This window comes from Oncorhynchus keta, chromosome 32 (genome assembly GCF_023373465.1).
Source record: "Oncorhynchus keta strain PuntledgeMale-10-30-2019 chromosome 32, Oket_V2, whole genome shotgun sequence".
NCBI lineage: Eukaryota > Metazoa > Chordata > Actinopteri > Salmoniformes > Salmonidae > Oncorhynchus > Oncorhynchus keta.
The window spans coordinates 213,272-235,497 of record NC_068452.1 but is presented as its reverse complement, the minus strand read 5'-3'; the positions used below and the strand labels follow the sequence as shown (position 1 = coordinate 235,497).

At 42.0% G+C, this 22,226-nt stretch overlaps 1 protein-coding gene across 1 annotated transcript in view; it reads right to left on the bottom strand.

The window, feature by feature from the left end:
* Positions 1–16,077, bottom strand: part of LOC118364793 (activating transcription factor 7-interacting protein 1-like) — a 33,401-nt gene extending 17,324 nt beyond the window's left edge. Inside the window, exons 1-8 of the mRNA XM_052490291.1 lie at positions 16,017–16,077; positions 5,007–5,052; positions 3,519–4,064; positions 2,793–3,315; positions 2,332–2,519; positions 2,025–2,162; positions 1,750–1,821; positions 1,230–1,288 (exon numbers count right to left, since the gene is read on the bottom strand). Of these exons, the coding sequence (XP_052346251.1) occupies positions 1,230–1,288; positions 1,750–1,821; positions 2,025–2,162; positions 2,332–2,519; positions 2,793–3,315; positions 3,519–4,064; positions 5,007–5,024 (1,544 nt within the window). The 5' untranslated portion in view covers positions 5,025–5,052; positions 16,017–16,077. The remainder of the gene's footprint in view (positions 1–1,229; positions 1,289–1,749; positions 1,822–2,024; positions 2,163–2,331; positions 2,520–2,792; positions 3,316–3,518; positions 4,065–5,006; positions 5,053–16,016) is intronic.
* Positions 16,078–22,226: the final 6,149 nt, after the last annotated feature.

Below are 22,226 nucleotides of genomic sequence, written 5' to 3'. Positions count from 1 at the left end.
GGATCTGGCCTTCCTTGCAGCATTCTTAGAACGCAGGTAAAGCTGTCTCTCCTTGTCTGTGGAGATGGGACGCAGCATTATGTCTGAACGAACCCTAGTTCCTCCACTCGGTTGCTGTGGTGACTGCTGCTGTGACCCATCTCTTCTAGCAGGCTGGTGTCTTAGGTTGAATGAAGGATTCTCAAATTCCTCTTCCTCAGATATCTCTTCATACTCTTCTTCGGATTCTTCCTCCTCCTTCACTTCCTTCTTAATCCAACCAATAGAGGTCGCCAGCTCCCCTCTCCGCCATGCCCCCTCTTCAGACTGCAGCTCCAGCTTTGGATGCATTCGGAGCACGCTGTTGAGAGGAGAGGTGCAGTTGGATCGGGTGCTGTGAACACTGTCTGCACAGCTTTTAAAAGCTTGTTTTCTCAAGCTTTGGCGCATTGTATAACGTCACAAGACTCAGGACCTGGAACCATGGTGGTGTGCAAAAGAAAAGACGCAAAAACCGAACCACTGTTTGTTTGTTTAATCCAAAACAAAATGATGATTGATTTCATGTGGGGATTTTGGTTTGAAAATGCCTGACGGGTAGGCACTAAGCGATCAAAAGAGAAGTCAGTCTTGTACATCAGAGAATACCCTCGAAAGGTATCATCTTTGTTTCCCGTTATTATGGTTTTTAGCGGATGCTGTTGCTTTTTAATCCAATCTCCCCGAGAATTTAATCCAGCCTCAGTATTATTGACAACGAGCCTGTGCAGAGTCACCACACATTCAATCACACGTTGTGATTGACTCCACGTGTGGCATTCATTGGCTTCAGGCCGGTATTGTCACGTTGATACAAAGGCACAATGATAGCTAGTATAGCCCCATGCAATGACTAACACACAGCTTTCCTTCTGCATGATTTGAATTACAAATACAGAAAATACATTTTTATGCTGGAGAATACAAGCAATGGGAATGTGCTGTCTGTCACAAGAGATGAAAAAAAAGGAACCTATGGAATATGTGAAAGTTTTGGAATTGTCATCCATGATTGCCAATGGTGATTAACACAAGACTGCAAACAAACTAAAATAATGGTTGAATCCAACATCTTCATAAGACTAGAGGCAATGCAACCCCCTGTTTTTGATTACTGTTCACCTGTGATTCACAGGAGGAAATGCATACAAACAACTAAAAGCTTTTCTAAATGAGGAAGTAGTACATTGGCAGTAGGACCGAACTCTTACCGTTGTGTCGGAATGGTGTTTGTAGCAGGTGTAGTCTTGGCAACAGGGGACGTTAGCGCCTGCGAACACACGCCATGGTGACACCTTTAGCCAACACCCTCAGCTATTTTTATTTAATTGTCTGTTTGATATTAAAGGTGCAATATGCAGAATTCGTTCCGCCATTTCCTGGTTTCTAAAATTCTAATTGTTCACCTAATTTTAGCTTATGTGACAAAACAAGCAAGTATAGTGTAGAGAATCATTGTACAATTTAAACCCCTGTGAAATATAATTTACATAACCAAAAATATTGTATTTTCAGCAAAAGACGCAAAACAGATATTTAGAACGGGAAGCATTCTTAGACTTGTTTTCAGTGAGAATGTTAGATCTCTATAACTCACAATTCTATGTGAATTTGGTCGGGTCACCCAAAAAAGTTACATAATGCAGCTTTAACTAATATCGATGAGTAGTAGATGACTTACAAAAATATATTTGAGACACCGGGGTCCCATAAATTAACAACATTTCTTACCTCCTGTTTTCTTTTGTTCTCCGAGGCCTGGTTGGCTTCTCCGAATTTCTTCGCTAATCTAGCAATCTTGGCCTGAAAAAGGGTAAGAAACAGTGAGAACCTGTGAGACTTTCCATTTGTAAGGATTTTAATTAGCATTGCTGAATTTTGTGACTATTGAAAACTATGACTATTGCTGACTATAACCATTGATGACAATTTCTGACTGTTGTGACTATTGTCAAGTTGACTTGTAACATACCCGTTACTAGTAGTTTAACATGTAGCTAGCTTACCTGTAGTGTGTTAAGGGTGCTCTGGTGTTTTGTGGCACAATCAATCTTTTCTACCCGGTCTTTTAGCTCCTGTAAACCTTGGTCGAAGACGGTGAGCTGCAGCGCCCTCAACCGCTCCTCAACCATTTTCTGCAGAACCTGAGAAGAAGAGAAACGTAGGATGAGTTCAAGATGCAATTTAGGGCTAGATAGTGTGGGGCAATATGGTTTGAGTGTTACTTTATACCTGACTGGGGGTAAAGTCTTAAACCTGGGGGTAAAATGCTAATACGTGAGAATAGGTATCATCAATTCCTGCCAGACCAACCTTTTCAAGTTTTAGGCGACTGCCACCTTTCGCAGTGATTTTCAACTCGAGCTGAGCTTCCAACTCCACGCCCTGCACCTTCTGCCTCTTCCCGTCTCTTTCAATCTTCCCTCCATCTTTCTCGTCACCTTCCAACAGGGGACGCTTCTGTCCAGCAGAGGAGCTCTTTTCCTCCTTCACCTTCACCCCTGTTGAGACAAAGTGTTCTGGTTTAGTTTAATCAGATTATTTTGGTTAATGGTCATGTGATATAATTTCCTGTGCAGTATGCTTGTATGTTATTAATTTTAGATTTTTTTCCTGTATGGTTTTATTTGTAAAATGCAAGTATTCCCAGATTATATATTTTGTTATAAATCCCAAAAAGGTTGAAAATGAAACATAGCTGGCATAGTAGTGCCTACTACTATCAGTCAACTCACGATGATTTTTCAGGTCTTGTAGATTCTATCATTTCATACCTTTGTCACTTGTGGATGTAGAGGTGGAGGAGGCAAGAGACGAGGTAGAACACCCGGCAGCATTCTGTTTCTCCTTTTTCACCTCCTTTTTCACAGAAACTACCTCCATCTTTTCCTCCTTCGTTACTCCTTCCTTCTCTTTCTGACTATCGTCTTTCTTCTTCTCTCCTTTCTTCACCACCTCTTCTTTGATGTCCTGATCCGGCTCAGGGGCAGCAGAGGGGGAGGGGGTGCAGACAGGGGAGGTCATGGTAGCGGCTTTAGGGGAGGCCATGGTAGCGGCTTTGGGGGAGGAAGGTCTCTCTTCTGTGGAAGTGGAGATCTCAGATGCCTTGGTCTCTGTATGGTCCTTGTCCGTATCCGTTTCCATGGCCACGGTGTCTTCTTTCTGCTCTGTCCTCTTTTCCTTCCCAGACTCTTCGTCAGACGTGGCGAGCGAGACGGGAGAGAACGAAGAGTCCAGAGGATACTGATCCATAGGGGCTTGGTCCTCATGGCTCTTTCCAGTTGTAGTGCAGGCCTCCTGGAGAAGAGAACATCCAGGTAAGTTTGTATTTTAGCCGCCAAACTTAAACACATGGAGAGAAAAAAAAATCCTACTTGCAGTGCTTGGACCCCTAACAATGCCAACTTCAACACTTTCCAACTGTAACCCCCATTTTACTTAACTTCCAATGTTTCCCATTTATCCATATTTCAGCTCCTCTCACTCGTTCTCATACAAACCTCTTTCTCTATCTCAGGTGCTTTCTCTTCTTTCTCGTCCATCTTTGCCACCTCCATCTCTGTATCCTTTCCTTCCTTGTCCTTATTGGAAGGGGATGTGGAACACTCGTTTTTCTTTCCCTCTTCCTCCATCTTTTTCAGCACGTCGTTTAGGTTGTGGAATGGCGAAGACGGGGAGGGAGTGGCATCTTCCTTGGCTTTGGGGCTTTGGGAGGTTGGTGGGGAGGGAGACAACGATAGGGACAGAGCAAGGGGAGGGGATCGAGAGGTCAGGGAGGTAGGAGAGACTGGGGTTGTGGAACGAGACGTCACCGCTACGTCGTTTTGCTCTCCGTCTGCCCCCTTCGGTGCATCCTCTGGGTGCATACCGTTCGTCAGTGGGCTACGGGGAGGAGGAGAGCTGGAATTGGAATTGGACAGGGGTGGGACGGGGGACGACAATGTGCTGTGGAGAGACTCCAGTTGCTGGCGGTCGCTTATCTTCATGGTTTTCCTGGCTCGGAATATCTTCTTCTTCTCTTCTGCCACAGCAACTTCCATTTTAACCTGAGGAGTGACAAGGAGGGATGGGGATGTTAGTTGGAACAGGTCATGAAAGAATTCTCCTCAGGAATGTTAACAGCACCTGCGCCACCCACCTAGCTTCTACCCACTACAATGGGTACAGATGAGCTATCTTTAAGGCCAAACCGATGTAGTGTTCTGGGACACCACTAGGGGTCACTGTAGAACCCTGTTGGTATGTTTTTCCCCTCTTTGTTCTATTCTAGAAGGTTCTTTTTCACTGTGAGCTCAGCATACAGAACCATTCTATACAAGAGTCAATTTCAGCAGAAAGAGTGACTCAGCAGAAGTCAATCAAAATGGTCTCAAGTCCAGCTTCCTCTCCACTGAAGTTTAGTCCAGCATGTTCGCTCACAACTTTTTGTCCTCAGGATTGCGAACTTGAGATGCCATGTGGTCCAGGGGTGACGAACACACTAACATGACAGAAGACTATACTTTTCACTGTAAGAACACTATCCCTCGCTTCAATTGGCTGACAAGCTTTTGCGTTGTCATATCCACACAGCCGGCCCAGTCTGCAGCACGGATATGACATTATCCCAGGGGATGGCAGCAACATTACTTGCTTTTGTCCCTCCCCTTCGCTCTTAATGGTCCTTTTCCTCAGCCAATCAGGGCCCCTAGATACAGCCTCCGTTGGCAACAGGGAGGAAGGGTTATGCAAGGACTGCATGATTTACCTTATACAGTTCCAATTGTCGAACGCATTCCAGCGTCGGGGCGAGGTTCCAATTTGTGCTTATGGAGTTTATATTTCGCTGACAGTCATTTTCTCATAGTTACAGTGACATTGATACAATCATTAAGAACAATAGGCCAATATACAAAATATGACATTCATATGGATTTTTGTATTTAGTCAAATGTGACCTAGGGGTGTCAGTGGTCCTATATTATATTAGATTTAAAATAATATCTCACCTGGAGGTTTCCGATCATGGATTTGACACCAAAAGGATCCAATAACCTAGAGGGGGAGGGGGAAAATGTATTTATTATTAATTCAATGTAACGACTTAAAGCACATTTCAGCAACATATAGAGCCTTTCATTAATAAGTACATCATAAAAAAGTTGCAGACACATTTTACTAGTCAAGAGATGGTGGCCGTAATAATTGATAATAGAACAGGCCGCAGGTGTTGCAAAGCTCCTGACAGTTTGACGTTTTACAAGTAGGGTATTCCACAATGGCCAAAAAACAGCCAAAAATGGTAGGCTAGTCTTCACGAATGAGATTTACTATCATTACTTAGGCTTCTGTGCTTCAAGATACATCTTGAAATGTCCAGATAATTGTTTCACAATTTTCTAGAACATCCAGCACACACAGAGACAAACTCGCACAACAGGCTTCACACACAGAGGATGACGACAAAATGAAGCATTTGAAAGTACATTTTCGGCACAGAACTGATCAGTTTGTGCAGAAGGCTCCACAGGACCAATACAGAGATAAAACATAAAAATAATGAATTCCAAGCTAAAGGCACGGACAAACTACAGTGTGAATAATGGAAGATGATTAGCCATCTGCCTCGCCTGAACACTCCAAATATGAGCAGAAACTACAGACAGCAGTCAGAGAAACTGTAAAATACTATAAAAAGTATACATAAAAAGAAAAACTAACTAATACTATACAAAACTATTCAAACTATTTGGTCATAGCAACCTACACATGGAGTAATAGGCCTTTAGCCTAGTTACGATACACCATTCTAGTTGACGTAGTGAAACCGTTACCTAGCATTGCGGTCTGATCCCTAGTGATATTTTACTTTCCATAGGGACAGGTTACGCATGTCACTGAATGACATTATCACTCATCAAAATGCAGTGGTTTCCAAATAACGAACGCATCTGCGAAACAACAAAATAACCATGATATTGTTGAGGTGAGGAGTAGGTTATTTTTTCTAAATGTTTCTCAGAAATTGGCAGATACTGCTATCCGAACCAATTGATTTTCACCCAGCATATTCAAATGAGCTAGGTCATCAGGTGCTTTAGTTTGGCCCTGTAAACTCAATAAATTCCAGGCCCAAGAAACTGCATTATTGTATCAGTTCCAGGTACAACAGTCTACTGCATTGTTGCTGCATTGCTGCCTAGACAGACTGCGGTAGACTGCTTACAGCTATATAAATAGGCCACGTGGCTGGTGGCCCCACCCCATGTGCCTTTTACTTCAATGTGCAGCCTGGTATCACATGACAAACAGTCACAGAAATTTTACAACATCCGTTAAGCAACCTACACACAGAGAGAGCGCGTCCTTTACACAGACTGTGCAAACTACAGCTCTAGTCAGACAAAGCTGCAGGCTACGCTAGCCTACATACCAATGACACTCTGTTACAACTAAGCGCACAGCTACCCCTCATATCAATACAGATAAGGGGGGGGGGTTTGAGTTCTATTTTGAGTTTGATCATTTATCAAACATTTTTATTATGTCCTTCAACTTAAAAAATGGCCTTAGAATGGATGATGAAAAATAATTCATTCCTTAATATTTGCCTCATTTATTTACTATATCAACTATTATCATATGATTCTCACCCCTGATGAGTTTCCTTGATATAAAACTAATAAGGTGAAATCACATTCTATTATGTTACAACGACTCAGTTCACATTCCAATGTTATTGCACACTGTGCGCAGTCTTCCCCTCCCCCACTCTTTCATTACCCGCGTTCTGGATTCACTGCAGAAGAAACAAAATGGCCACCAGCTCTGATGTGTGCGCAGCCAGCCAAGATGAGCCCTCACACGCTGCTAACTGAACACGCATCCAATCCAATGTAGTACAATAGTGTATCAAGTCACATTCATGTCAAGAAGTTATTTGCACCATATTCCAAATTTAGCATAGGTTTCGTAAGTCATTTGTATAAAAGGTTAGTTTAAGTTTGGAAAAAAAAGTTTTAAAAAATATGTAGTTATGATGTACTTCCTCATCCATCCCACATCGTGTTAATTTATGCTGATAAATTGTGTTACAATGTATTGAGTTTGGGTATATTTTCTCCTGAAGCTCCCATGATGAGGACTAGCTTGAACCGCTGCTGTACTATATACTGCAGCAATTATAGATTGATGTGGGCCATAGATGATTTGTTTCTGGTCTGCAATAGCTGTAAACTGTCCACTGTATACCTCCAAACTGGAGGAAGAAAGACTCCTCATCACCATCTTGTTCTTGCTTCTATTCCTTTGGTAATGTTTGTCTCCTCTGAACAACACTACTGATTTAATAGGTTAGAAGTACTTGACTAGTACGGTGTTTGGTTCATAGCGCACAACAATTCCAGACAGTTATGTGGCCACACAGCAGCACAATTCACAAATGTATGGGCACATCCGTGTTTGCAGCACATTATAAATACACTGGCCAAAAGTATGTGGACACCTGCTTGTCAAACATCTCATTCCAAAATTATGTGCATTCATATGAAGTTGGTCCCCCCTTTGCTGCTAAACCAGCCTACACTCTTCTGGGAAGGCTTTCCACTAGATGTTGGAACATTGTTGCGGGGACTTGCTTCCATTCAGCCACAAGCCACAAGAGCATTAGTGAGGTCGGACACTGATGTTGGGCGATTAGACCTGGCTCGCAGTTGGCGTTCCAATTCACCCCAAGGTGTTTTATGGGGTTGAGGTCAGGGCTCTGTGCAGGCCAGTCAAGTTCTTCCACACCAATCTCTACAAACCATTTCTGTATGAACCTCGCTTTGTACACAGAGGTATTGCCATGCTGAAACAGCAAAGGGCCTTCCCCAAACTGTTGCCAAAGTTGGAAGCACAGAATCATCTGGAATGCAATTGTACGCTGTAGCGTTAAGATTTCCCTTCACTGGAACTAAGGGGCCGGGCCCGATTCATGAAAAACAGCCCCAGACCATTATTCCTCCACCAAACTTGAGTTGGAACGTTGCATTCAGGCAGGTAGCGTTCTCCTGGCATCCACCAAGCCCAGATTCGTCCGTCGGACTGCCAGATGGTGAAATGTGATTTGTCACTCCAGTGAACGTGTTTTCACTGCTCCAGAGTCCAATGATGGCGAGCTTTACACCACTCCAGCCGATGCTTGGCATTGCGCATGGTGATCTTAGGCTGGTGTGCGCGGATGCTCGGCCATGGAAAGCCATTTCATGCCGCTCCCGACGAACAGTTCTTGTGCTGAAGTTGCTTCCATAGGCAGTTTGAAACTCAGTAGTGAGTGTTGCAACGGAGGACAGACAGTTTTTACACGCTACGTGTTTCAGCACTCGGCAGTCATGTTCTGTGAGCTTGTGTGGCCTATCACTTCGCGGCTGGGGCTGCTCCTTGACATTTCCACTTCACAATAACAGCACTTACAGTTGACTGGGGCAGCTCTAGCAGGGCAGACATTTTACCAACTGATTTGTTGGAAAAATGGCATCCTATGACCGTGCCAAGTTGAAAGTCACAGAGCTTCAGTAAGGCCCTTCTACTGCCAATGTTTGTCCATGGAGATTGCATGGCTGCGTCCTTGATTTTATACACCTATCAGCAACAGGTGTAACTGAAAAGTCCATGCAACATCTCAAAATTACATTTGAAAAGTATGCGGGTAGGCAATTCCTATCATTTGTCAATGTAAAATACTGCTGATCTTACAACCTTAGGGCATATGGCAATACGAACACGAATGAAATACGAACACAAATTAAATAAACTCTTGCCTGACTTGCTACACAGCAGTGAGAGGATATGGTCAAACCAAAAAGTTAGCAGAGACGGGCTGGGCGTCAAGTCTAGTCCAAGATACAGTTTTATTTAGTAAATGTTTTCTCCTGTTAAATCAGAGGCTTTTCATCCAAGTACAGAGTGCTCATATGTTCTGTTGCTATGCCTATGTGAGCTGTATCCTCAGGCTACCGGCATACATTTCAGGAACTCAATTTCAGATGACTATTTCAGTGTTAATTCCCTTTGATTTCAGATCTCTCAAGACACAGGAAAATGGAGGCTATCGCTCGCAGCAATGTTGAGTAAATATTTTAAGTTGAACTTTACATTCACGACTGATTTAAGTGACCTAGGTGGTCTGCAGAAATCTTCAAGAATTCCTCCACTTACTTTTCACTGCCTCAACAAAGACTAATGACAGCCTCAGAATAATGAGACGTTTGTTAACTGGACTCAATCCAAGATGATCTGTACCTTTCATACCCCAGGAGTGTTTTCAATCAGTAGCAAGGCGGGGGGAGTCATGCAACATGAGCTTTGATTAGCATTGCTATCCCAGTGTTGATCAGACCCCGTTTGGATATTTGTCAGATTTACAGTTATTTTCTAAGATCCCAATAGAACTCCATTAGCCAGGAAAACAATAGGAGAACATTTTGGAAGATATGAAGATATCACCTTCCTGTTTAAGCTCCTGTTCTTGTTCCAGAACAGGAGTAGTCTGGAGAAGTAGGCCTTCCGTTGGACAGAAGTCTTGCGCGCGATGAAAAGAAGCGGGAGGGTGAGGGGGACTAAGGTTGGACTGTTCCATCTGTTTCAGCATAGAATGTTCTTGTGCAAGACTGTGCGCACAGTGAAACCGTCATAGTCTCAGCCTCATGGCTCAACACAGGAAAAACTGACCCAGCACAGGCTGACAAACAACACAATGTAACACCAGAACAAAAGAATGGAAACAAAAAGATTCTCCCCTTTAGGATTTCCATCAGAGTGGCCATACTAAAACAAATGCAAAATATACCTTTTTAGTAACTTTGGCAGAAGCATGCAGCACAAAGACTGCTTTTTTGCCAGCAAAAAAGACTCAGGCTAGAAGCGCAGTCAGTACTAGAGTGCACAGCCTGACACACTTAGTACCACCCCTCCCCCACACCAGCACAGTTTAACGCTGCATGGAAAATTACAGCCTAGCTTGGACTAAACCACTCTGAAAGAAGTAGGGGGGGAAATATTTGTTTCTAACTAGAGAGGGTGGTAGAGAGAGAACCGTTTAATTAACCACCAGAAATCTAGACTACTTCTGTCGTAAAATAAGAACGCAGGTGAAAATAAGGACCTTTCACTGTAATGATTTTTAAAAAGCCTGAGAGAGTATATAACATTAGACACCATAGTCAAATGTATCAATGTTTACGAGTTGTACAATTTGGCAAATATCAATCAATACAGGGATCAATCATGTTCCTTGTACCTGAACACCAGTATGGAATATTAGGGCAGCTGAGCACACTATACACTTCGGAAAGTATTCAGACCCCTTGACTTGTTCCACATTACAGCCTTATTCTAAAATTGATTAAATAACAATTCCCAGCAATCTACAAACAATACCCCATAATGACAAAGCGAAAACAGGTCTCGATTTTTTGCATACAGAATTACTTTATTTACATAAGTATTCAGAGCATTTGCTATGAGACTCAAAATGTCCGGTGCATCCCGTTTTCAGTGATCATCCTTGAGTTGTCTCTACAACTTGAATGGAGTCCACCTGTGGTAAATTCAATTGATTGGACATGATTTGGAAAGGCATATACCCATCTTTATAAGGTCCCACAGTTGGCAGCGCATGTTAGAGTAAAAACCAAGCCATGAGGTCGAAGGGATTGTCTGTAGAGAGCTGAAACAGGATTGTGTCGAGGCACAGATCTGGGGAAGGGAACTAAAACATTTCTGCAGCATTGAAGGTACAAGAACAAAGTGGCCTCCATCATTCTTAAATGGAAGAAGTTGGAACCACCAAGACTCTTCAAAGAGCTGGACGCCCGGGCAAACTGAGCAATTCGGGGAGAAAGGCCTTGGTCAGGGAGGTGACCAAGAACCCGATGGTGACTCTGACAGAGCTCCAGATTCCTCTGTGGAGATGGTTGTCCTTCTGGAAGGTTCTCCCATCTCTGCAGCACTCCACCAATCAGGACTTTATGGTAGAGTGGCCAGATGGAAGCCACTCCACAGTAAAAGGCACATAACAGCCCGCTTGTAGTTTGCCAAAAGGCAACTAAAGGACTCACAGACCATGAGAAACAAGATTCCCTGGTAGGATGAAACCAAGATTGAATTATTTGGCCTGAATGCCAACCGTCACATCTGAAGGAAACCTGGCACCATCCCTACGGTGAAGCATGGTGGTAGCAGCATCATGCTGTGGGGATGTTTTTCAGCAGCAGGGACTAGGAGACTAGTCAGCATCAAGGGAAAGATGAATGGAGCAAAGTACAGAGAGATCCTTGATGAAAACCTGCTCCAGAGGGCTCAGGACCTCAGACTGGGTGCAAAGGTTTACCTTCCAACAGGACAACGACCCTAAGCACACAGCCAAGACAATGCAGGAGTGGCTTCGGGACAAGTCTCTGAATGTCCTTGAGTGGCCCAGCCAGAGCCCGGACCAGAACCCGATCGAACATCTCTGGAGAGACCTGAAAATTGCTCTGCAGCGACGCTCCCCATCCAACCTGACAGAGCTTGAGAGGTTCTGCAGAGAAGAATGGGAGAAACTCCCCAAATACAGGTGTGTCAAGCTCATAGCGTCATACCCAATAATGGTGGCAGGGTAGCCTAGTGGTTAGAGCGTTGGACTAGTAACCGGAAGGTTGTGAGTTCAAACCCCCCAGCTGGCAAGGTACAAACGACAAATCTGTCGTTCTGCCCCTGAACAGGCAGTTAACCCACTGTTCCCAGGCCGTCATTGAAAATAAGAATTTGTTCTGAACTGACTTGCCTGGTTAAATAAAGGTAAAATAAATAAGACTTGAGGCTGTAATCGCTACCAAATGTGCTTCTACAGAGTAAAGGCTCGGAATATTTATGCACATGTGGGGTGGGTGGGGGGAAATCGAAGAACCTGTTTTTGCTTTGTCATTATGGGGTATTGTGTGTAGATTCATGAAGAGAAGAAACAATTTAATCCATTTTAGAATAAGGCTGTAACCTAAATACTTTCCGAAGGGTACCGTAGATAGAAAAGATACAAAGATAACAGGAGGTGAAAACACACCATTTCTGAGAAGAAATGTTTAGAAATAAAGATTTTACTTAACAGACCTATAATCACTAACGGCAATAGCAATACAATGATAAAGCGAACATGCACAGAAAAAGACGGTTGTTGATTGTTTTTTACTCATTGTTGAGAGTCAGGACTAAACTGTTTTATGTGCTTAGATGACATGTTCTTGGATTACATGACGAACCCAAAAATAGATTGTTTAAAAATGCTGCTGCTATTACAGTTATTAAGTAAAACACTAGCCAGCTAATAGCTCACTGCGTAGTATGCCCATCCCCCACTCCCTTCCTCTTTTATAGACTGCCTGAGGACTGCCAGCAGAAACTCAAAATGTCCGCCAGTGCTGCTGCTGTGTGCAGCCAGGCTTAGCACTTGGCAGCTGTTGGCTGAAACATTCACTTGTGCAGGAGGACGAGAGTTTAAACTCCTCCCATTGTACTCTAAACATAATAATACACTGAACAAAAACAAGCAAAAATGTCAAAGATTTTACTGAGTTACAGTTCTTATAAGGAAATTAGTCAATTTAAATAAATAAATTGGGCCCTAATCTATGGATTTCACATGACAGGGAATACGGATATGCATCTGAAACCTTTAAAAAAAGAGGTAGGGGCATAGATCAGAAAACCAGTCAGTATCTGGTGTGACCACCATTTGCCTCATGCAGTGCAACATCTCCTTCGCATAGAGGTTATCAGGCTGTTGATTGTGGCCTGTGGGATCTGGATCACGCGGTCGTACAAATTGTGTACAGATCCTTGCAACAAAGAGCCGCGCATTATCATGCTGAAACAAGACGTGATGCCGGCAGATCTTCATGCATTCAAATCGCAAACGATAAAATGCAATTGTGTTCATAGCTTATGCCTGCTCATAACATAACCCCAACGCCACCATGGGGCACTCTGTTCATAACATTGACATCAGCAAACCACTCGCCCACACATACACGCTACACTGTCTGCAATCTGTCCGGTACAGTTGAAATCGGGATTCATCTGTGAAGAGCACACTTCTGCAGCGTACCAGTGGCCATCGAAGGGAGGCTATTCCCACTGAAATCGGTTATGACGCAAACCTGCAGTCAGGTCAAGACCCTGGTAAGGACAACGAGCACGCAGATGATTTTTCTGAGACAGTTTGTGCAGAAATTCTGGTTGTGCAAACCCACAGTTTCACCAGCTGTCCGGGTGGCTGGTCTCATCGAGGATCCCACAGGTGAAGAAGCCGGATGTGGAGGTCCTAGGCTGGCGTGGTTACACGTGGACTGCGGATGTGATGCCGGTTGGACATACTACAATCTAAAACAACGTTGGAAACGGCTTATGGTAAAAATATATATATATATTAAATTCTCTGGCAACAGCTCTGGTGGACATTCCAGGAGTCAGCATGCCATCATGCTGTTTAATCAGCCTCTTGATATGCCACACCTGTCAGGTGGATGGATTATCTTGGCAAAGGAGAAATGCTCACCAACAGGTATGTAAACAAATTTGTGCACAAAACGAGATAAATAAGCTTTTTGTGCATATGGAAAATGTCTGGGATCTATTATTTCAGCCTAGGTAACATGTGACCAACACCTTACATATGTTCATATTTTTCTTCAGTATACATACAACGGGGATTGTAGAGAAATATCACAATTTGTAACATTATTTGTCTCATGTATTGAGTCCTATTAGTAACAAAGAAACCAAAAGATCGCTGGCTCTTTGATGGGAATACTGATTTGACAAAAACGGTCCTCCGAATAGATGATGAAATATAATGTTCAGTAACATTTTTCCTCATAACTTTACAATAAAAATGATTAACATGTTATTTTCTAATATTAGTTTCCTCGTTAAAAAAAAGGTGAAATCACATTCTGTTATGTTGCAACAGCGCTGTTCACATTCCAATGTTATTGCACAGTGCTCGTAGTCCTCCCCTCCCCCTCTCATTACCTGCGTTCTGGATTCACTGCAGAAAAAACAAAATGGCCACCATCTCTGCTGTGTGCACAGCCAGTCAGGCTGAGCCCTCACAGGCTACTAACTGAACACATATTCAATCCACTGAATCAAGTTACATCACCTCCATGTTAATAAAATATTTGCTCTGTATGCCAATTTTGCAGTCTGTTTCATTTGTTTTTTTTATTTGTATAAAAAGTTAGTTTAAGTTTGCTTTTTACAAAATGTATATTTTTTCAAAGTAGTTATGATGTACTTCCAACTCCATCCCACACCATTTTCTGTTAGGTTGTGCTGATCAATTAAGTTAAATGTATTTAATTTGGGTATATTTTCTCCTGAAGGTCCATGATGCGGTTCAAGCTAGTCCTCCGCTGTACTATATACTACAGTATTTACTGATTGATGTGGGCCATAGATGATTGGTTTCTGGTCTGCAATCGCTGTAAACTGTCCACTGTATACCTCCAAACTGGAGGAAAAAAAGACTCCTCATCACCATCTTGTTCTTGCTTCTATTCCTTTGGTAATGTTCGTCTCCTCTGACCAACAATAGTGATTTACTAGGCTAGTAGTACTTGACTAGTAGTGTGTTCTGTTCATAGCTCATAACAATTCTAGAGGGGTATATGGCCAAACAGCAGCACAACAATTCAGATGTGTAAAATCAGGGAAAGGCTTGACAATTTATTGGCAGATGTCTGATTGCAGCGCATTATAAATATCTTTCCAGTGATCTGCCCATTCCTGAATTCATCCGTATGACAACACAGGCACCGGCTAACATCTCAAATTTACTTTTTAAAACTATTTGGTTATTCAGGAAGGCAATTTTTCTCATTAGCATCGGGCAATACGAAGAAGAAAAAACCTGTCTTGCAGGTTTGGTTCAACCAAAAAGTTAGCAGTTGGGATGGGCTCCAAGCCGTAGTCCATGCTACATTTTATTTAGTGAATGTTTTCTCCTGTTAAATGAGTGCCCTCATATTCTGTTGCTAGGCCTATGTGAGCTGCATCCTCAGGCTGATGGCATACATTTCAGAAACTCCGTTCAGATTATAATTTCTGTGAAAATTCCCTCCGCTTTGAGATCATTCCCAATACACAGGAAAAGGTAGGCGATCAGTCTCAGCAATGTTGATGAAACATTGTATGTTGAATTTCACAACTGATCTGGCTGAGGTAGGTGGTCTGCAGAAATCTTCAAGAATTCCTGCTCTTACTTCACTGCCTCGACAAGAACAAATGACTGTTCTGTCTGAATAATGAACCGTTTGTTAATTGGACTTGATACAAGCTCATTTCTACCGTTTTTCAATTAGTGGCAAGGCGGGAGGAACCACGCAACACAAGCTTTGATCAGTGTTCATATCCCAGTGTTGATCAGAGACCGTTTGTGGTTTTGTAGCGTTATTTTTTTTTCTTCTAACATCCCCATAGAACTCCATTAGCCAGGAAACCAATAGGAGAACATATTGGTAGATATAGAGATATCACCTTCCTATTAAAGCTCCTGTTCTTGTTTCGGTGCCAATGATGATTCAAGAACTTTTTCAATTACCAGACAATGATTTTTACACATTAAGACTGGTTGAAAAACATACTTCAGACATCCAGCATTCCCCCCCAACTGTTTTGACCCTCTCATTGTCCACAAATAGCAGGGCATGGACAATCTAAATGTCAAAGCTGCTACTTTTTTACTAGAGAAAACAAATACAAATACCTTTTCCTAATACAAAACATAAATACAGCGCTATTGTAAAAAATATTAGAAAGAAAAATAACACTTCATAAAAAACATCTACATTTTGGAATTGGGGTTAGCACAGCACTCCTTCACGGAGCAAAAAATATAACAATATCCAAGTTCAATACTAAAATGTCGCCCAAGATACTAGTCAGGATAGAGCAACACCATTATAGGTGTACAACATTCTTCAAAAAAAGTTAAAGTAAACCTTGAACAGGAGTAGTGTGGAGAAGGCCTTCCGTTGGACAGAAATCGTACACGTGATTCATTTGGCTGTGTTGATTGAGGGAACTAGCAACAGCAGAGGGAGGAAGAAAAAAAAGCAGGAGGGTGAGGGGGGCTAAGGTTGGACTGTTCCATCTGTTTCAGTGTCCTTGTGCAAAGTTGTGCGCACAGTGAAACTGCCATAGTCTCAGCCTAATGGCTCAACACAGCCAGCACAGGCAACACTGACCCAACACAGGCTGACAAACTGCACAATGTAACACCCTCAGAACAAAACATATGGAAACAAAAGGATTTTCTCCCTTTGGGATTTACCTCAGGGTAGCCATAATAAAAGCTACAACAATAAATGTAAATATTTTTAGTAAATTTAGCAGAAGCATGCAGCACAGACATCTTTTTGCCTGAAAAAAAAACAAGGCTAGCAACAGTCAGTACTAAAGTGCACAGCCTGACACACTTAGTACCACCCCTCCCCCACCCGAGCAGTCTGCAGCTGCATGGAAAACTACAGCCTAGCTAGGACTAAACCATTCAGGTAGAAGTAGGGGGAGGATGTTTTTTTTAAAATATAACTGGAGAGGGAGGTCGAGAGAACCGTTTAATTAACCACCAGAAATCTAAATTACTTCTGTCCTAAAATAAGAACGCAAATGAAAAAAAGAACCTTTGGTGTAATGTAAAAAATAAAATGAAAAGCCTGAGCGAGTATATAATCTTAGACACCATTGTTAACTGTATCAATGTTTACGAGTTGTAAAACTTGACAAATATCAATCAATACAGGGATCAATCATGTTCCTTGTATATGAACACCATTATGGAATATAGATAGAAAAGGTACACAAGTAACACAGGTGTAACACAATTTCTGAGAAGTGTGATAATTGTTTAGAAATAAGTATTTGTATTAATTAAAAAGGCCGGTAATCACTAATGGCAATAGCAATACAATGATAAAGCGAACATGCATAAAAAAGATGGTAGCTGATAGTTTACTCCTTCTTGAGAGTCAGGACTATGTTTTCTGTTTCCTGCATAGTTCTTGGATTACAAGGTGAAACCAAAAATAGATAATTAAAAAATGCTGCTGATATTACAGTTATTCAGTACAACTAACACTAGCCAGCTAATAGCTCACTGCGTAGTATGCCCATCCCCCACTCCCTTCCTCTTTTATAGACTGCCTGAGGACTGCCAGCAGAAACTCAAAATGTCCACCAGTGCTGCTGCTGTGTGCAGCCAGGCTTAGCACTTGGCAGCTGTTGGCTGAAACATTCACTTGTGCAGGAGGACTAGAGAGATTAAACTCCTCCTACTTTTAGGTATCATTTTACACTTCACATAATTATACACTTAACAAAAACAAGCAAAAATGTCAAAGATTTTACTGAGTTACAGTTCATAAGGAAATTAGTCCATTCAAATTAATTAATTAATTAGGCCTTCATCTATGGATTTTACATGACTGGGAATACCGATATGGATTTGTTGGTCACATATTTCTTGAAAAAAAAAAAAGAGGTAGGGGCATTGATCAGAAAACTAGTCAGTATCTGGTGTGAACACCAATTAGCCTCATGCAGCGCGACACATCTCCTTCGCATAGAGGTTATCAGGCTGTTGATTGTGGCCTGTGGAATGTTGTCCCACTCCTTTTCAATGGCTGTGTGAAGTTGATGTATATCGGAGGGATCTGGACCACGCTGTCGTACACATTGATCCAGAGCATCCCAAACTTGCTCAATTGGTGACATGTCTTGTGAATATGCAGGCCACGGAAGGACGGACATTTTCAGCTTCCAGAAATTGTGTACAGATCTTTTGAGACATGGGGCTGTGCCTTATCATGCTGAAACATGAGGTGACGGCGGCAGATCTTTGTGCATTCAAATCGCAAATTATAAAATGCAATTGTGTTCATTGTGTGCAGTTTATGCCTGCCCATACCATAACCCCAATGGCAACCTGGGGCACTCTGTTCACAACGTTGACATCAGCAAACCACTCACCCAAACAACGTCATACACTCTACGCTCTCTGCCATCTGTCCGGTACAGTTGAAATCGGGATTCATCCGAGAAGAGCACACTTCTGCAGCGTGCAAGTGGCCATCGAATGGAGCCTTTTCCCACTGAAATCAGTTACGACGCAAAACTGCAGTCAGGTCAAGACCCGGGTGATGACAACGAGCACGCAGATGAGCTTCCCGAAACTGTTTCTGGCAGTGTGTACAGACATTCTTTGGTTGTGCAAACACATAGTTTCATCAGCTGTCCGGGTGGCTGGTCTCATCGACAATCCCACAGGTGAAGAAGCCGGATGTGGAGGTCCTGGGCTGGCATGGTTAAAAGTGGTCTGCGTTTGTGAGGCCAGATGGATGTACTGCCAAATTCTCTAAAACGATGCTGGAGCGGCTTATGGTAAAGAAATTAACATGACATTTTCTGGCAACAGCTCTGTTGGACATTCCTGCAGTCAGCGTGCCAATTGCACACCCTCTCAAAACTTGAGACATGTGGCATTGTGTTGTGTGTCAAAAATGCACATTTTAGAGTGGCATTTTATTGTCCCCAGCAGAAGGTGCACCTGTGTAATGATCATAATGTTTAATCAGCTTCTTGATATGCCACACCTGTCAGGTGGATGGATTATCTTGACAAAGGAGAAATGCTCACTAACAGGGATATAAACTAATTGGTCAACAAGATAAGAAAAATAAGCTCTTAGTGCATATGGAACATTTCTGGGATCTTTTATTTCAGCTCATGAAAAATGGGACCAACACGTGGTCCTTCTGTGGCTCAGTTGGTAGAGCATGGCGCTTGTAACGCCAGGGTAGTGGGTTCGATTCCCGGGACCACCCATACGTAGAATGTATGCACACATGACTGTAAGTCGCTTTGGATAAAAGCGTCAGCTAAATGGCATATATTATTATTTATATTATATGTTGCATTCATATTTTTGATCCTACCGAAAGATTGAGAATAACATTATTAGTCTCTTGTATGGACTATTGCTAACAAAGGAACCAAAAGATTGCAATACTGATTTTACCCAAATGTCTTCGAATGGATGATGAAAAATAGTTTAGTCACCTTTTCCCTAGACTTTACAATAAGAAGTATTAACATGTTATTTTATAATCTCTGATGAGTTTCCTTGATATAAAACGAATGAGGTGAAATCACATCCTATTATGTTACAATGGCGCTGTTCACATTCCAATGTTACTGCACAGTGCGCGTCGTTTCCCCTCCCCACTCCTCTTTCATTACCCGCGTTCTGGATTCACTGCAGAAAAAAACAAAATGTCCACCAGTTCTGCTGTGTGCACTGCCAGGCTGAGCCCTCACACGCTACTAACTGAACATATATCCAATCCACTGTAGTACAACAGTGCATCAACTTACATCACCTTAATGTTAAATTATTTGCTCTGTATGCCAATTTCACAGATGGTTTCGTTCGTTTTAATTGTATAAAAAGTAGGTTACGTTTGCTTTTTACAAATTGTATATTTTTTCTAAAGTAGTTATTATGTACTTCCTCATCCATCCCACACCATTTTCTGTTAGGTTATGCTGATCAATTAGGTTAAATGTATTTTGTTTGGGTAAATTTTCCTCCTGAAGCTCCCATGATGCAGTTCAAGCTAATCCTCCACTATGCTATATACTACAGCATTTACTGATTGATGTGGGCCATAGATGGTTGGTTTCTGGTCTGCAATAGGTGTCAACTGTCCACTGTAGGAAAAAAAGACTCCTCATCACCATCTTGTCCTTGCTTCCATTCCTTTGGTAATGTTTGTCTCCTCTGACCAACACTAGTGATTTACTAGGCTAGTAGTACTTGACTAGTACAGTGTTCTGTTCAAAGCTCACAACAAATCCAGAGGGATATGTGGCTACACAGCAGCACAATTCACACGTGTGTAAAATCAGGGAAAGACTTGAAAATTCATGGGCACATCTGTGATTGCAGCGCATTATAAATATCTTTCCAGCGATCTGCCCATTCCTGATTTCATCCGTATGACAACACAGGCACTGGCAAACTACTGAAAATTACTTCTAAAAACTATGCAGGTATACAGGAAGGCAAGTCCTCTCATTTGTCATTGTAAAATAGTGCTGATCTTTCAATCATTTTCATTAGCATAGGGCAATACGAAATCAAAAGTGAATAAATACAACTCGCCTGACTTGCTACACAGCAGTGAGAGGATATGGTCAAACCAAAAAGTTAGCAGAGACGGGCTGGGATTCAAGCCTAGTCCAAGATAGTTTTATTTAGTGAATATTCTCTCCTGTTAAATAAGGCCCTGATCCAAGTGCAGAGTGCTCTAATGTTCTGTTGCTAGACCAATGTGAGCTGCATCCTCAGGCCGATGGCAAACATTTCAGGAACTCCTTTCAGATTACAATTTCTGTGAAAATTCCCTCCCCTTTTAGATCTCTCCCAATGCACAAGGTAGACGATCAGTCTCAGCAATGTTGAGTAAACATTGTATGTTGAATTTTACATTCACAACTGATTTGGTGGTAGGTGGTCTGCAGAAATCTTCAAGAATTTCTCCACTGCCTCGACAAGGACAAATGACTAGACAGCCTCTGAATAATTAGACTTTTGTTAATTGGACTGATCCAAGATGATCTCTACCTTTCAAACCTCAGGTGTGTTTTTCAATTAGTGGCAAGGTGGGAGGAGCCACGCAACATGAGCTTTGATCAGTGTTCATATCCCAGTATTGATCAGAGACAGTTTGTGGTTTTATCGCCTTTTACAGTTCATTTTCTAAGATCCTCATTTGACTCAATTAGCCGGTTAACTAAGAGGAGAAAATATTGGTAGATATGAAGGGATCACTTTCCTGTTCAAGCTCGTGTTCTTGTTCTGGTGCCAATGATGATCAATATCTTTTTCACTTGTCAGACAAAAAGTTTTTACACACTCTAAATTGTAGCAAAGCATTGCTGCCATCACAATACTTAAGGTTTCTAGTATTGTCCCCCAACTGTTCAGACCCTCTCACTTCCTATCACACAAATAGCTGGACAAAAATATCTAAATGTGAAAAATGTGCATATTTTTTATACCCCCCCAAATACAAATGTTCCTAAGACAAAACACACAATGACCAAATACAACGCCATTAGTGTTACATAAATAACACAAAAAAACGCATTATCTACGTTTTGGAAGCATTGTTAGCGTAGCACTCTTTAGCGAACAAACAAAACATAGAATACTGAAGTGTAGATACTGGTCAGAATAGAGTAATTTGGGTATAGCTGTTTAAAAAAAATATGGGGCTGAGGTCAGACTGTGCCATCTGTTTCAGCATAGTGTGTTCTTTTGCAAGGTTGTGCACACGGGCGCACAGTGAAACCATCACAATCTCATCGCTAAACACGGCCAGCATAGGCAACACTGACTCAGCACAGGCTGACTAACTGCACAATGTAACACCCTCAGAACAAAAAGGTTGTGAACAAAATTATTTTTTGCCTTTAGAATTTACCTCACAATGGCCATCTTAAAAGTTACTACAACAAATGCAAAATATACTACTTATTTAGTAACTTGGCAGAAGCATGCAGCACAGACTTCTTTTTGCCCGCAAAAAAACAGGCTAACAGCACAGTCAGTGCTAAAGTGCACAGCCTGACACACTTTGCGGCCACCCCTCCCCACCCACCCTAGCAGTCTGCTGCAGCATGGACATTTACAGCCTAGCTAGGACTAAACCATTCTGACAAGAGGTAGGGGGAGGATATTCTTTTTTACAACTAGAGAGGGAGCTGGAGAGATAAAACAGTTTCAGAAAAAAAAAAACATTTCAGAATTAAAACACCAGAAATCTAGACTAAAAAATAAGGACCTTTAACTGTTATGTTAAAAACAAAAAGAAGCCAGAGAGAGTATATAACCTTAGACACCATAGTCAAATGTATCAATGTTTAGTTGAGTTGTACAATTGGACAGATCTCAATCAATACAGGGATCAATTATTCTCCATGTGCCTTTACACCAGCTGGGCTTGAAAGTAACTTTTTTGTGTCCAAAAGCTCAAACACTTCTTCCAAAAAAAAGGTCTGTGACAATTTTCACATCATTGTATGACGCAAGGAACCACTTTGCAAAATAAAATGCATTTCTATATTTTTTACCATAGAGAATCAGA